This window comes from Rattus norvegicus, chromosome 1 (genome assembly GCF_036323735.1).
Source record: "Rattus norvegicus strain BN/NHsdMcwi chromosome 1, GRCr8, whole genome shotgun sequence".
In the NCBI taxonomy this organism is placed as follows: domain Eukaryota; kingdom Metazoa; phylum Chordata; class Mammalia; order Rodentia; family Muridae; genus Rattus; species Rattus norvegicus.
Genome location: NC_086019.1, coordinates 58425682 through 58439984, shown reverse-complemented (window position 1 = coordinate 58439984; position 14303 = coordinate 58425682). Strand labels below are relative to the sequence as shown.

The 14303-nt window shown below is 35.7% G+C and overlaps 1 protein-coding gene across 1 annotated transcript in view; it reads right to left on the bottom strand.

Annotated features, from left to right (window-relative positions):
- The window catches only part of Vom2r7 (vomeronasal 2 receptor, 7), a 28873-nt gene extending 17672 nt beyond the window's left edge, over window positions 1–11201 (bottom strand). The window contains exon 1 of the mRNA NM_001099463.1: window positions 10981–11201. Coding sequence (NP_001092933.1) covers window positions 10981–11201 — 221 coding nt within the window. The remainder of the gene's footprint in view (window positions 1–10980) is intronic.
- Between the last annotated feature and the right edge of the window lie 3102 nt (window positions 11202–14303).

Here is a 14303-nt window from a genome sequence, read left to right as displayed (position 1 = left end):
GAGCCTCAGAACCACAGGTAAGACCAACTTTTTTGCTCCAAGCGACCTGCCTGGTGAACTCAGGGTACAGGACCAGAGGAACAGCTGAAGACCTGTAGATAGGAAAAACTACATGCCTGAAAGCAGAACACTCTGTTCCCATAACTGGCTGAAAGAAAACAGGAAAACAGGTCTACAGCACTCCTGACACACAGGCTTATAGGACGGTCTAGCCACTGTCAGAAATAGCAGAACAAAGTAACACTAGAGATAATCTGATGGTGAGAGGCAAGCTCAGGAACCCAAGCAACAGAAATCAAGACCACATGGCATCATCGGAGCCCAATTCTCCCACCAAAGCAAACACGGAATATCCAAACACACCAGAAAAGCAAGATCTAGATGCAAAATCATATTTGATCATGATGCTGGAGGACTTCAAGAAAGACATGAAGAACTCCCTTAGAGAAATGCAGGAAAACATAAATAAACAAGTAGAAGCCTACAGAGAGGAATCACAAAAATCCCTGAAAGAATTCCAGGAAAACACAATCAAACAGTTGAAGGAATTAAAAATGGAAATAGAAGCAATCAAGAAAGAACACATGGAAACAACCCTCGATATAGAAAACCAAAGGAAGAGACAAGGAGCCGTACATATAAACATCACAAACAATACAAGAGATAGAAGAGAGAATATCAGGAGCAGAAGATTCCATAGAAATCATTGACTCAACTGTCAAAGATAATGTAAAACGGAAAAAGCTACTGGTCCAAAACATACAGGAAATCCAGGACTCAATGAGAAGATCAAACCTAAGGATAATAGGTATAGAAGAGAGTGAAGACTCCCAGCTCAAAGGACCAGTAAATATCTTCAACAAAGTCATAGAAGAAAACTTCTCTAACCTAAAGAAAGAGATACCCATAAGCATACAAGAAGCCTACAGAACTCCAAATACATTGGATCAGAAAAGAAACATCTCCCGTCAAATAATAGTCAAAACACCAAATGAACAAAATAAAGAAAGAATATTAAAAGCAGTAAGGGGAAAAAGGTCAAGTAACATATAAAGGCAGACCTATCAGAATCACACCAGACTTTTCACCAGAGACTATGAAAGCCAGAAGATCATGGATAGATGTCATACACACCCTTAGAGAACACAAATGCCAGCCGAGGTTACTGTATCCTGCAAAACTCTAAATTAACATAGATAGAGAAACCAAGATATTCCATGACGAAACCAAATTTACACAATATCTTTTTACAAATCCAGCACTACAAAAGATAATAAATGGTAAAGCCCAACATAAGGAGGCAAGCTACACCCTAGAAAAAGCAAGAAACTAATCGTCTTGGCAAAAAAAACAAAGAGAAGAAAAGCACACAAACATAACCTCACAACCAAATATGAATATAAAGGGAAGCAATAATCACTATTCCTTAATATCTCTCAACATCAATGGTCTCAACTCCCCAATAAAAAGACATAGATTAACAAACTGGATATGCAATGAGGAACCTGCATTCTGCTGCCTACAGGAAACACACCTCAGAGACAAAGACAGACACTACCTCAGAGTGAAAGGCTGGAAAACAACTTTCCAAGCAAGTGGTCAGAAGAAGCAAGCTGGAGTAGCCATTCTAATATCAAATAAAATCAATTTTCAATTAAAAGTCATCAAAAAAGATAAGGAAGGACACTTCATATTCATCAAAGGAAAAATGCACCAAGATGAACTCTCAATCCTAAATATCTATGCCCCAAATACAAGGGCACCTACATACATAAAAGAAACCTTACTAAAGCTCGAAACACACATTGCACCTCACACAATAATAGTAGGGGATTTCAACACCCCACTCTCATCAATGGACAGATCATGGAAACGGAAATTAAACAGAGACATAGACAGACTAAGAGAAATCATGAGCCAAATGGACTTAACAGATATTTATAGAACATTCTATCCTAACGCAAAAGGATATATATTCATCTCAGCTCCTCATGGGACTTTCTCCAAAACTGACCATATAATTGGTCAAAAAACGGGCCTCCACAGGTACAGAAGGATAGAAATAATCCCATACGTGCTATCAGACCACCACGGCCTAAAACTGGTCTTCAATAACAATAAGGGAAGAACATATACCTGGAAGTTGAACAATGCTCTACTCAACGATAACCTGATCAAGGAAGAAATAAAGAAAGAAATTAAAGACTTCTTAGAATTTAATGAAAATGAAGGTACAACATACCAAAACTTATGGGACACAATGAAAGCTGTGCTAAGAGGAAAACTCATAGCTCTGGGTGCCTGTAGAAAAAAACAGGAGGGAGCATATGTCAGGAGCTTGACAGAACACCTAAAAGCTCTAGAACAAAAAGAAGCAAATACACCCAGGAGGAGTAGAAGACAGGAAATAATCAAACTCAGAGCTGAAATCAACCAACTAGAAACAAAAAGGACCATAGAAAGAATCAACAGAACAAAAGTTGGTTCTTTGAGAAAATCAGCAAGATAGATAAACCCTTAGCCAGACTTACGAGAGGACACAGAGAGTGTGTCCAAATTAACAAAATCAGAAAGGAAAAGAAAGACATAACTACAGATTCAGAGGAAATTCAAAAAATCATCAGATCTTACTATAAAAGCCTATATTCAACAAAACTTGAAATTCTGCAGGAAATGGACAATTTCCTAGACAGATACCAAGTACGGAAGTTAAATCAGGAACAGATAATTCAGTTAAACAACACCATAACTCCTAAGGAAATAGAAGCAGTCATTAAAGGTCTCCCAACCAAAAAGAGCCCAGGTCCAGACGGGTTTAGTGCAGAATTCTATCAGACCTTCATAGATGACCTCATACCAATATTATCCAAACTATTCCACAAAATTGAAACAGATGGAGCCCTACCGAATTCCTTCTATGAAGCCAAAATCACTCTTATACCTAAACGACACAAAGACCCAACAAAGAAAGAGAACTTCAAACCAATTTCCCTTTTGAATATCGATGCAAAAATACTCAATGAAATTCTGGCAAACCGAATCAAAGAGCACATCAAAACAATCATCCACCATGATCAAGTAGGCTTCATCCCAGGCATGCAGGGATGGTTTAATATACGGAAAACCATCAACGTGATCCATTATATAAAGAAACTGAAAGAACAAAACCACATGATCATTTCATTAGATGCTGAGAAAGCATTTGACAAAATTCAACACCCCTTCATGATAAAAGTCCTGGAAAGAATAGAAATTCAAGGCCCATACCTAAACATAGTAAAAAGTCATATACAGCAAACCAGTTGCTAACATTAAACCAAATGGAGAGAAACTTGAAGCAATCCCACTAAAATCAGGGACTAGACAAGGCTGCCCACTCTCTCCCTACTTGTTCAATATAGTTCTTGAATTTCTAGCCAGAGCAATCAGACAACAAAAGGAGGTCAAGGGATACAGATTGGAAAAGAAGAAGTCAAAATATCACTATTTGCAGATGATATGATAGTATATTTAAGTGATCCCAAAAGTTCCACCAGAGAAATACTAAACCTGATAAACAACTTCAGCAAAGTGGCTGTGTATAAAATTAATTCAAATAGATCAGTAGCCTTCCTCTACACAAAAGAGAAACAAGCCAAGAAAGAAATTAGGGAAACAACACCCTTCATAATAGACCCAAATAATATAAAATACCTCGGTGTGACTTTAACCAAGCAAGTAAAAGATCAAGACTCTGAAGAAATAAATTGAAGAAGACCTCAGAAGATGGAAAGATCTCCCATGCTCATGGATTGGCAGGATTAATATAGTAAAAATGGCCATTTTACCAAAAGCAATCTACAGATTCAATGCAATCCCCATCAAAATAACAATCCAATTCTTCAAAGAGTTAGACAGAACAATTTGCAAATTCATCTGGAATAACAGAAAACCCAGGATAGCTAAAACTATCCTCAACAATAAAAGGACTTCAGGGGGAATCACTATCCCTGAACTCAAGCAGTATTACAGAGCAATAGTGATAAAAACTGCATGGTATTGGTACAGAGACAGACAGATAGACCAATGGAATAGAATTGAAGACCCAGAAATGAATCCACACAACTGTGGTGACGTGATTTTTGACAAAGGAGCCAAAACCATCCAATGGAAAAAAGATAGCTTTTTCAGCAAATGGTGCTGGTTCAACTGGAGGTCAATATGTAGAAGAATGCAGATCGATCCATGCTTATCACCCTGTACAAAGCTTAAGTCCAAGTGGATCAAGGACCTCCACATCAAACCAGACACACTCAAACTAATAGAAGAAAAACTAGAGAAGCATCTGGAACATATGGGCACTGGAAAAAATTTCCTGAACAAAACACCAATGGCTTATGCTCTAAGATCAAGAATCGACAAATGGGATCTCATAAAACTACAAAGCTTCTGTAAGGCAAAGGACACTGTGGTTAGGACAAATCGGCAACCAACAGATTGGGAAAAGATCTTTACCAATCCTACAACAGATAGAGGCCTTATAACCAAAATATACAAAGAACTCAAGAAGTTAGACCGCAGGGAGACAAATAACCCTATTAAAAAATGGGGTTCAGAGCTAAACAAAGAATTCACAGCTGAGGAATGCCGAATGGCTGAGAAACACCTAAAGAAATGTTCAACATCTTTAGTCATAAGGGAAATGCAAATCAAAACAACCCTGAGATTTCACCTCACACCAGTGAGAATGGCTAAGATCAAAAACTCAGGTGACAGCAGATGTTGGCAAGGATGCGGAGAAAGAGGAACACTCCTCCATTGTTGGTGGGATTGCAGACTGGTACAACCATCCCGGAAATCAGTCTGGAGGTTCCTCAGAAAATTGGACATTGAACTGCCTGAGGATCCAGCTATACCTCTCTTGGGCATATACCCAAAAGATGCCCCAACATATAAAAAAGACATGTGCTCCACTATGTTCATCGCAGCCTTATTTATAATAGCCAGAAGCTGGAAAGAACCCAGATGCCCTTCAACAGAGGAATGGATACAGAAAATATGGTACATCTACACAATGGAATATTTCTCAGCTATCAAAAACAATGACTTTATGAAATTCATAGGCAAATGGTTGGAACTGGAAAATATCATCCTGAGTGAGCTAACCCAATCACAGAAAGACATACATGGTATGCACTCATTGATAAGTGGCTATTAGCCCAAATGCTTGAATTACCCTAGATGCCTAGAACAAATGAAACTCAAGACGCATGATCAAAATGTGAATGCTTCACTCCTTCTTTAAAAGGGGAACAAGAATACCCTTGCAGGGAATAGAGAGGCAAAGATTAAAAGAGACTGAAGGAACACCCATTCAGAGCCTGCCCCACAGGTGGCCCATACATATACAGCCACCCATATAGACAAGATGGATGAAGCAAAGAAGTGCAGACCGACAGGAGCCGGATGTAGATCGCTCCTGAGAGACACAGCCAGAATACAGCAAATACAGAGGCGAATGCCAGCAGCAAACCACTGAACTGAGAATAGGACCCCCGTTGAAGGAATCAGAGAAAGAACTGGAAGAGCTTGAAGGGGCTCGAGACCCCATATGCACATCAATGCCAACCAACCAGAGCTTCCAGGGACTAAGCCACTACCTAAAGACTATACATGGACTGACCCTGGACTCTGACCTCATAGGTAGCAATGAATATCCTAGTAAGAGCACCAGTGGAAGGGGAAGCCCTGGGTCCTGCTAAGACTGAACCCCCAGTGAACTAGACTGTTGGGGGGAGGGCGGCAATGGGGGGAGGGTGAGGATGGGAACACCCATAAGGAAGGGAAGGGGTAGGGGGATGTATGCCCAGAAACCGGGAAAGGGAATAACACTCGAAATGTATATAAGAAATACTCAAGTTAATAATAAAAAAAAAGAAGGGAGGCAGAGGGGTTAGTGGGATGTTGGCCCAGAAACCGGGAAATGGAATAATACTCGAAATGTAAATAAGAAATATTTAAGTTGCCTAGCAAGTGCAAGGCCCTGAGTTCGTTCCCCAGCTCTGAAAAAAAAGGAAAAAAAAGAAATACTTAAGGTAATAAAAAAATTAATAAAAAAGATATATATTACCTCAGGTCATCAACCTTTTACTTTGAACAATTTTTAATGAAAAGTAGAAAAATACTGAGTAAATAAAATAATATTATTCAATGGAAAAGAATTGGTAAGAATATTTAATTTGGGAAATAGAATAACTAACATTTTTTCATTGATAAATACTGTGTATTCAAATAAACACACACACACACATATTTGAAGATATAAATGATTTTTGACAATTCCCTATGCATGAGTCATTAGTATAACTTTTATGTATTGCATTCTACAGACACCAAAGGAGCACAATATAATCAATCACAGAGCAAAGAAAAGAAATTTTAATAAGACAAACTTTATCATCCTATATTGAATACCGATTTTGATAGAAAGTGGAATAAAATAAATATATTTTGAAATGACAATTATTTTTATTATTTTTCTCAACATTGTGACTTAATTACATTATTTCCCCTTTCTTTTGCTCTATGTAAAACCTTATGAATCTCTCTTTCTCTTTCTTAATTCATGGACTATTCCCTATTAATAGCCAAGAATGACATAAACTTATACACATGCAAACACACATGCATGCACACACACACACACACACACACACACACAAACACACTCTCTCTCTCTCTCTCTCTCTCTCTCTCTCTCTCTCTCTCTCTTTCTCTCTCACTCTCACTAGGATATTCTTTGAAGTAGTCTTCTGAAGATGCAATATTCTTACAAGGGAAAGATTACACAAAATGTTATGCACCACCAAATGAATTCCATATAGCAGTAAAATTACACAGGCTGAATAGGTTTTTAAAGACTGAAAAGAATCTCCTTAGAGTTTTCAGAAATATACCAACTGATACTGAGCTTTCAAATTGAATAACTGCCTAGTGAAAAATAAAAGTGATAATGATGTTTGTTAATTAGGCTAGGAGCAAAGATACATGATGGAGAACAGCCATATGATAGGAAAGCTAGATTTAAATAACTTAAATAACTGCTACTCTCAGCATCACAAAGAACTCTTAGGTTCTGCAAAACATCCAAAGAAAGAACCAGAGAAAAGGAAAGAGAACTTAATACTAAGGATTATGGGCACACCCAAGAAAACAAGCAATAGAATGAAAAAAAATATTGTTCTCTGACTCTTTTGTTAAAATTCCTTGCCTCAGAGTGATTTTTAATCTTGTTTCTCAGATATTGGATCAAAATTATGATTAATATACATAAAGTACCTACATGTTTTTAGATGTTATTCAAATTACTGGGGTTTGAGCCATGTGAAAATATTAAGAAAGTGGGAACCTAGTTCAATATTAAAATATAAGATTGAACGCACTCAAAAAATGCAATTCTGATGAATCAGAAATGAAATTCATAGAAATATGATAGTTACAACAAAATACCATACAAATCACTTGGAAACATCAAACATCTATGAAATGACTGCATGAATTTTTTACAACATAAACATTTTTGAGCATCTTAGAAAATATTCTCTATTTACTTACATAATTGCAGTGAAACAAATTAAAACATTACATTTTTAATATTATATTATTTGAGAATGAAATTAATTTTATAGAAAATCAGTCTATACATGTCTGAATTATTACTGAACATGAATATTTTAATTGGATGCATACATTTATCTGTATGAGATGAATTTCTAATCCTTACCATGCTGAAAAATAAGAGACATCTGTTCTTACTTCAGTGAGATTTTCTAAACGTCCTTAGGGCACAGAGTTTGCTATACATTTTATGAGCTCACTGTGTTGGTATTTCTGGTTTTGCTCAAAAATATCTGTCCATATTATATTTTTACTTACAAAACACACTGATAAAAAGCTAACGAACAAGACCTGAATGCCAAAGGAAAGCCTAAACTGAGAATGAATGAGGGGAACTGGAAGCAACAGGAAAAACACCAAGAAAAGGATTTTCTGATTAACATAAATAAAAGGAAGGCCATGAAGGATACTTGTGAGCACTCATGATCCAGTCTATATCTCCATGTACTAAAAAAATATACTGCTGAAATTCAAAGAGGATATCAATGTTAAAGCCAATTCAGAATCAAAATCTAGCTAAGATTAGCACCACATTCATTCAAAATATATATAAAATTGGCAATGCAATGTTGCATAGATTTTTCATTTTTCAAAGAAATATAATCTTCATTTGGATTAGTTATAACCTATCTATCTATGTAATGTTTATAACTAAATACTTCTGCATTTAAAATGATAAATGTTTGTATATTATCAGGGAATAAATATTGAAAACCTCTAGCTGTAATATAACTTTCTGTAAATTGAGCAATGGATATAAAATATCAAATATGAACAAAATATACTATAAAGTAAAATATTTTAAAACAACTTTCCAGATAATAATTGTATTTATTATCAAAAATTGATGATGATGGTATATAACTACTACTAAGAGATATGTTCTTGTGATATATCAACTTTATAAAGCTACAAATAGAATAAATGAATACATGGTTGATTAAAACCATTTGGACAGAAAAGTTAATATCCATATTTTAATTGATGTGAGAGAAAGTAATTTACTCTCATAAAAATATAGAGGGCATTTTCAGTTGTATCTGAAATCATATTACAAAGATCAATAAAGTGACTGAACATATTGCCTAATATATTGTTTTAACAAGTGTAGGATCCTGATTAGAGGGCCTGAGTGATCTCAAGATACTCATTGTAGGATGAGAAAATTTGTCCTCACAATTTTTCTTTCACCTGAAAATGTGAGCTGTATCAAAGTTTGTCCACACACAAAGATGTTCATATTATAGTAAATTTGAGAAGACTGTACTATTAATGTGACAATTAAGAAAGCCAATTTCTTCTTAAAATCCTTCTATGTTCAACAGGAAACTACACAATATGAATAAGAATCGCAGAGAAAGATAGGAATTCATGCCTTTAAAATGCATAGAAAAATTTCAAACGGATAGGTAAAGAATTTACTAAGAATGACAAAAGAATGTTTTCAGCTTCCACAGACTAAACCACTACCTAACAACTATACATGGACTGACTCCAACTCCATATGTAGCAGGGCATGGCCTTGTTGAGCACCAGATGAAGGAGATGCCCTTGGGCCTGCCAAGGTTTGACCCCCAGTGTAAGGGAATGCCAGGGGGCATTAAGGGGTGGACAGGGAGGGGAACACCCTCATAGAAGAAGGAGAAGGAGAGGGAATACAGGGCTTATGGACAGGAAACCAGGAAAAGGAATAACATGTGAAATGTAAGTAAAGAAATATCCAATTTTTAAAAAAAGAATGTTTTTATCTTTGCAGTATGTATGCCAATTTGAGATCAATTCTATAGGAAGGTTATGCTTAGAGAATGAATAATACTGTTAACTATTTATAAAAACTTCAATAAATTTCTATCATAATTTTTTCTGACAAGTTAAATATTTGTGACAAGGAAAATATTTTACTTTTAATGAACAAGCCAGACACTAATACTCACAGCACAAAAACTATAGTCTTTGCAGTGAATGACTTGATACTGCACAATATAATGGAAGAACAAGTCAACGCATTTTCATGTCTGAAATTGCTGAGTGTAAAGGACACAGAGATAGTGAAGTTATAAGAAGCATTAATTATGATGAAATAGAAGAGACTCCCTAACATCTGAAATTTCTCTATCTGCTAAGCATTTGAGAACATTGTGTTTTGTTTCTGAGACAATTTATGATTCATCAAAATAAATGGAGATAAATAAATACTGAATATCAATCATTTTACCTAAAAATCAAATTTTCCATAATCATATTTGTTGTTTTAAATTTTCAAAATAAAACCCTCAGAGTAACATAGTGTTCAGTATGCATTCATAAATAAACTTCCCTTCTCTTCTACTATGTTTGATAAAATTCTTAATATCTCACTATGATTTTACCAAATATTTACATAATATTGTCATACTGAGTGTAATTTATCTTCACACTTGTATTTCTTTTGGTTATTTTTAACTTGTTAACTCCCAAAAGGTTTTGTTATGCTTTTAAGGGGATTTCTAAGTATTAATGTTCTATTTCAGTGCCCTACTTTCTGTATAAATACATATATAAGATGGTCTTCAAGGAATTGGAAGGTTTGGTTGAGATAAATACATCTTATCTCCTTTTTTGGGAAACATACAGGAATAGTTCTGTCTAATTCATAAAGACCTGCTGACACTATCCATCTATCTGGAATATTTCATGCAAGCTAAAACAGCCAAAAGTTGACCCCCTCATATTCCTGATGTCTTGGTAAATACAGCCATAAAAACGAAAATACTGCAAAAAAGCATAAGTCGTTAAACACTGGGAATTGGAGAAAAAACTTATATCAGCAAACACTTATAAGAAAACGTGAGATAGATGAAATGTCTGTGCAGCACAAAGGTATTCACAACTTCTAATTGTGACACACTATTTTGAAATTAGCTGCATGTAGCAAAAACACAGCCTCTTCAATCAAGCAGTATAACAAACACTCAGGACTTACTGCATTTAGTGAAATAATCACAAGAACACACCCGGAATATGAGCAGCAAGGTCAGGATGCGATTAATTTATCCTTCCTTGAGATCATAATATTGAAAACTATTCTGACATTGTGGTATAGCAGCAGTTGCAAAGAAGAGGTTTACTTCATTAACCAAATGAGGAAACTAAAATGAATAAATGCCAAGTTAACATTTATTTCCACATGAGAGAGGAAAAGAGTAAAAGTGATAATAAATTTAAAAAATAGATTTTAGAATATCTATGAGTTGTTACATTAAAGTAAACCAACATATTAGTACATTTTAATATCACACCCCTTAATAAGAATTCTAAACATTAAAAATGAATAATTGTACTTACTGTAAATAATTGTCCATATATTGGTATGGTACAGTTTTATGTGGAACTTTGTTTGGAGAATAGTAAGTATGGATAGGAAAAAATGCACCTATCACAACGTCTCCTTCATAGTGAAAATCTTCAGGAGTTTTGTAAAAGCACAGACTGATATTCACAGTCATAAAGGAAGAGACAAATTTGGGAATCTGTAAGAACCAGGAAATAAAGATCCAGTAAAACATCTTATTGATAAATTGGTTCACTTCACACAGATCTTGCAGTGCCTAATACATATATGCTGAGGTCATGTTTTGCAACTAGGGTTGTTTTTAACTTTGTTCTCTAGTGAGGCTGTCACACTAATCATAAAATTTTTTGTTGCCTCCTTCCTTTCTATTGGGAATTTTTAAACTATTTTTCTTGGGCTCTACACATGAGGCCCTCTATCCAAATAAAAAAATCTAGAATATAAGTTTGCTCATACTTACTAGCCAAAGGCACTATGGTTTCAGCCAATGATACAAATATCCAGAGGAGATCAGAGTTGACCTCCTCTTGGGATGAATTGGCTAAAAATATGAAGCAAGAAAATTTTTACATGAAAACAATATAGGGTGCTCACCACATGTTATATCAGAATAGCCCAATTACATGAAAAAGGAAATGAAAATGACCAAAATGAAAATATTGCAGGTATATCAACTTAAGATTAATATATTCCAAGGTTTTTGAGAGGTCTTATTTGTGGCTTAACAGTAAAGCCTCAGAGAAAACTGTATAATATTGTTGATATTTTTGTTAGGGCAGTTTCTCAGCTAACATTCTGGTCCTGACTCACTTGCCACTGTATTTCTACCAAGTGGTTCTCATTTGGCTTACCTCACTGCTCTGTTGCTCTTCTCTCATGATTCATCATCCGTATTCTGCATTACTGCATTCCTACTGTATTTCTGCATTCCTACCTTCTTTCTGCATTCTGTAACATTTAAAAGACATCTTTTTTTTACACATACACACACCAAAAAAACAAAGAAGGTAAAAACAAAACAAACAGGAACAGTAACAGCAAAAGGTAGTGTGAGAGTAGCAATGCCCCCTAATATTGCCTTCTGGAGTATTCCACAGAAGTTTTCATTTTAACATTTTAGCACGGTAATCTCAGAAAATTAGGTCTGTCTGTCTGTCTGTCTGTCTCTCTCTCTCTCTCTCTCGCTCTCTCTCTCTCTCTCTCTCTCTCTCTCTCTGTGTGTGTGTCTGTGTGTGTGTGTGTGGCAGACAAGGAAGTAACAAACATTTATATAAAGTAATTGTGTTACAGAAATGACAACACCATATATCTTGTCAGCAAGTAAAATGCCAGCACAAAAATTTACAAGTTCTAATACAGGGTCACATATTCGTAGTCAATTGACACCACAATTGGAAGCAAAGGATAAATCAACATCTCCACTTTTACTCTGAAAATGATAATTATATTTCACATTAGGGCACTATACACAATTATAAAAACTTTGAGAAATATGAGAATAGGAGTTATATTTACAATATCCAGTTCATTTATATTTCACAAATTTGAAAATGTACTCTTACTATCTTATCTTAACGTATGATTTGTAGATCTCTCCTGAGAGACAGAGCCAGAATACAGCAAATCCAGAGGCGAATGCCAGCAGCAAACCACTGAACTGAGAACGGGACCCCCGTTGAAGGAATCAGAGAAAGAACTCGAAGAGCTTGAAGGAACTCGAGACCCCTTATGAACAACAATGCCAAGCAACCAGAGCTTCCAGGGACTAAGTCACTACCTAAAGACTATACATGGACTGACCCTGGACTCTGGACTCTGACCTCATAGGTAGCAATGAATATTCTAGTAAGATCACCAGTGGAAGGGGAAGCTCTTGGTCCTGCTAAGACTGAACCCCCAGTGAACGTGATTGTTGGGGGGAGGGCGGCACTGGGGGGAGGATGGGGAGGGGAACACCCATAAAGTAGGGGAGGGGGAGGGATTAGGGCGATGATTGCCCGGAAACCGGGAAAGGGAATAACACTCGAAATGTAAATAAGAAATACTCAAGTTAATAAAAAAAAATAAATGCAAAAAATTTATTAAATAAATAAGTTGAAAAAAAGAAATACTCAAGTTAATAAAAAAAAAAAAGCTTTTGGGCTAATATACACTAAGCAGTAAGTGTATACCCTATGTGTTTTTTGTGATTGAGTTACTTCACTCAGGACATTTTCTAGTTCCATCCATTTTCCTATAAATTTCATGAAGGAATCGTTTATAATAGGTTAATAGTACTCCACTGTGTAGATGTACGACATTTTCTGTATCCATTCCTCTGCTGAGGGACATCTGAGTTCTTTCCATCTTCTGGCTTTTATAAATAAGGCTGTTATAAACATAGTGGAGCATGTGTCCTTGTTATATGTTGGAGAATTTTTGGATATATGCCCAGGAGTGGTAAAACTGAGTCCTCAGGTAGTGCAATGTCCAAATTTCTGAGGCACCTCCAGATTGATTTCCAGAGTGGTTGTATCAGCTTGCAATCCCATCAGTCATCTCGCCACCATCTGTTGTCACCTGAGTTTTTGATCTTAGCCATTCTCACTGGTATAAGGTGGGATCTCAATGTTGTTTTGATTTGCATTTCCCTGAGGATGAAAGATGTTACAGATTTCTTTAAGTACTTCTAAGCCATTCAATATTCCTCAGCTGAGAATTCTTTGTTTAGGTTTCTATCCCATTTTTAATAGGGGTATTAGATTCTGTGGAGTCTATCTTCTTGAGTTCTTTATATATATATATATATATATATATATATATATATATATATATATATATATATATATATATATATTAGATATTAGGCCTCTATCTGATTGGTAGGATTGGTAAAGATCTTTTCCCAATCTCATGGTGGCAGTTTTGTCCTAATGACAGTGTCCTTTGCCTTACAGAAGCTTTGCAACTTTATGAAGTCCCATTTGTCAATCCTTGATCTTAGAACATAAGCCATTGGTTTGTGTTCAACAAATTTTCCCCAGTACCCATGTGTTCGAGGCTTTTCCCCACCTTTTCTTCTATTAGTTTGAGTGTATCTGGTTTGACATGGAAGTCCTTGATCCACTTGGACTTGAGCTTTGTACAGGTAATAATAATGGATCGACTTGCATTCTTCTACATGCTGACCTCCAGGTGAACCAGAGAGATTTGTTGAAAATGCTTTTTTCGACAGGATAATTTTGGCTCAAAGATCAAGTGACCATATGTGTATGTTCATTCATTTCTGAGTCTTCAATTCTATTGCAATGATCTACCTGCCTGTCTCTGTACAAAT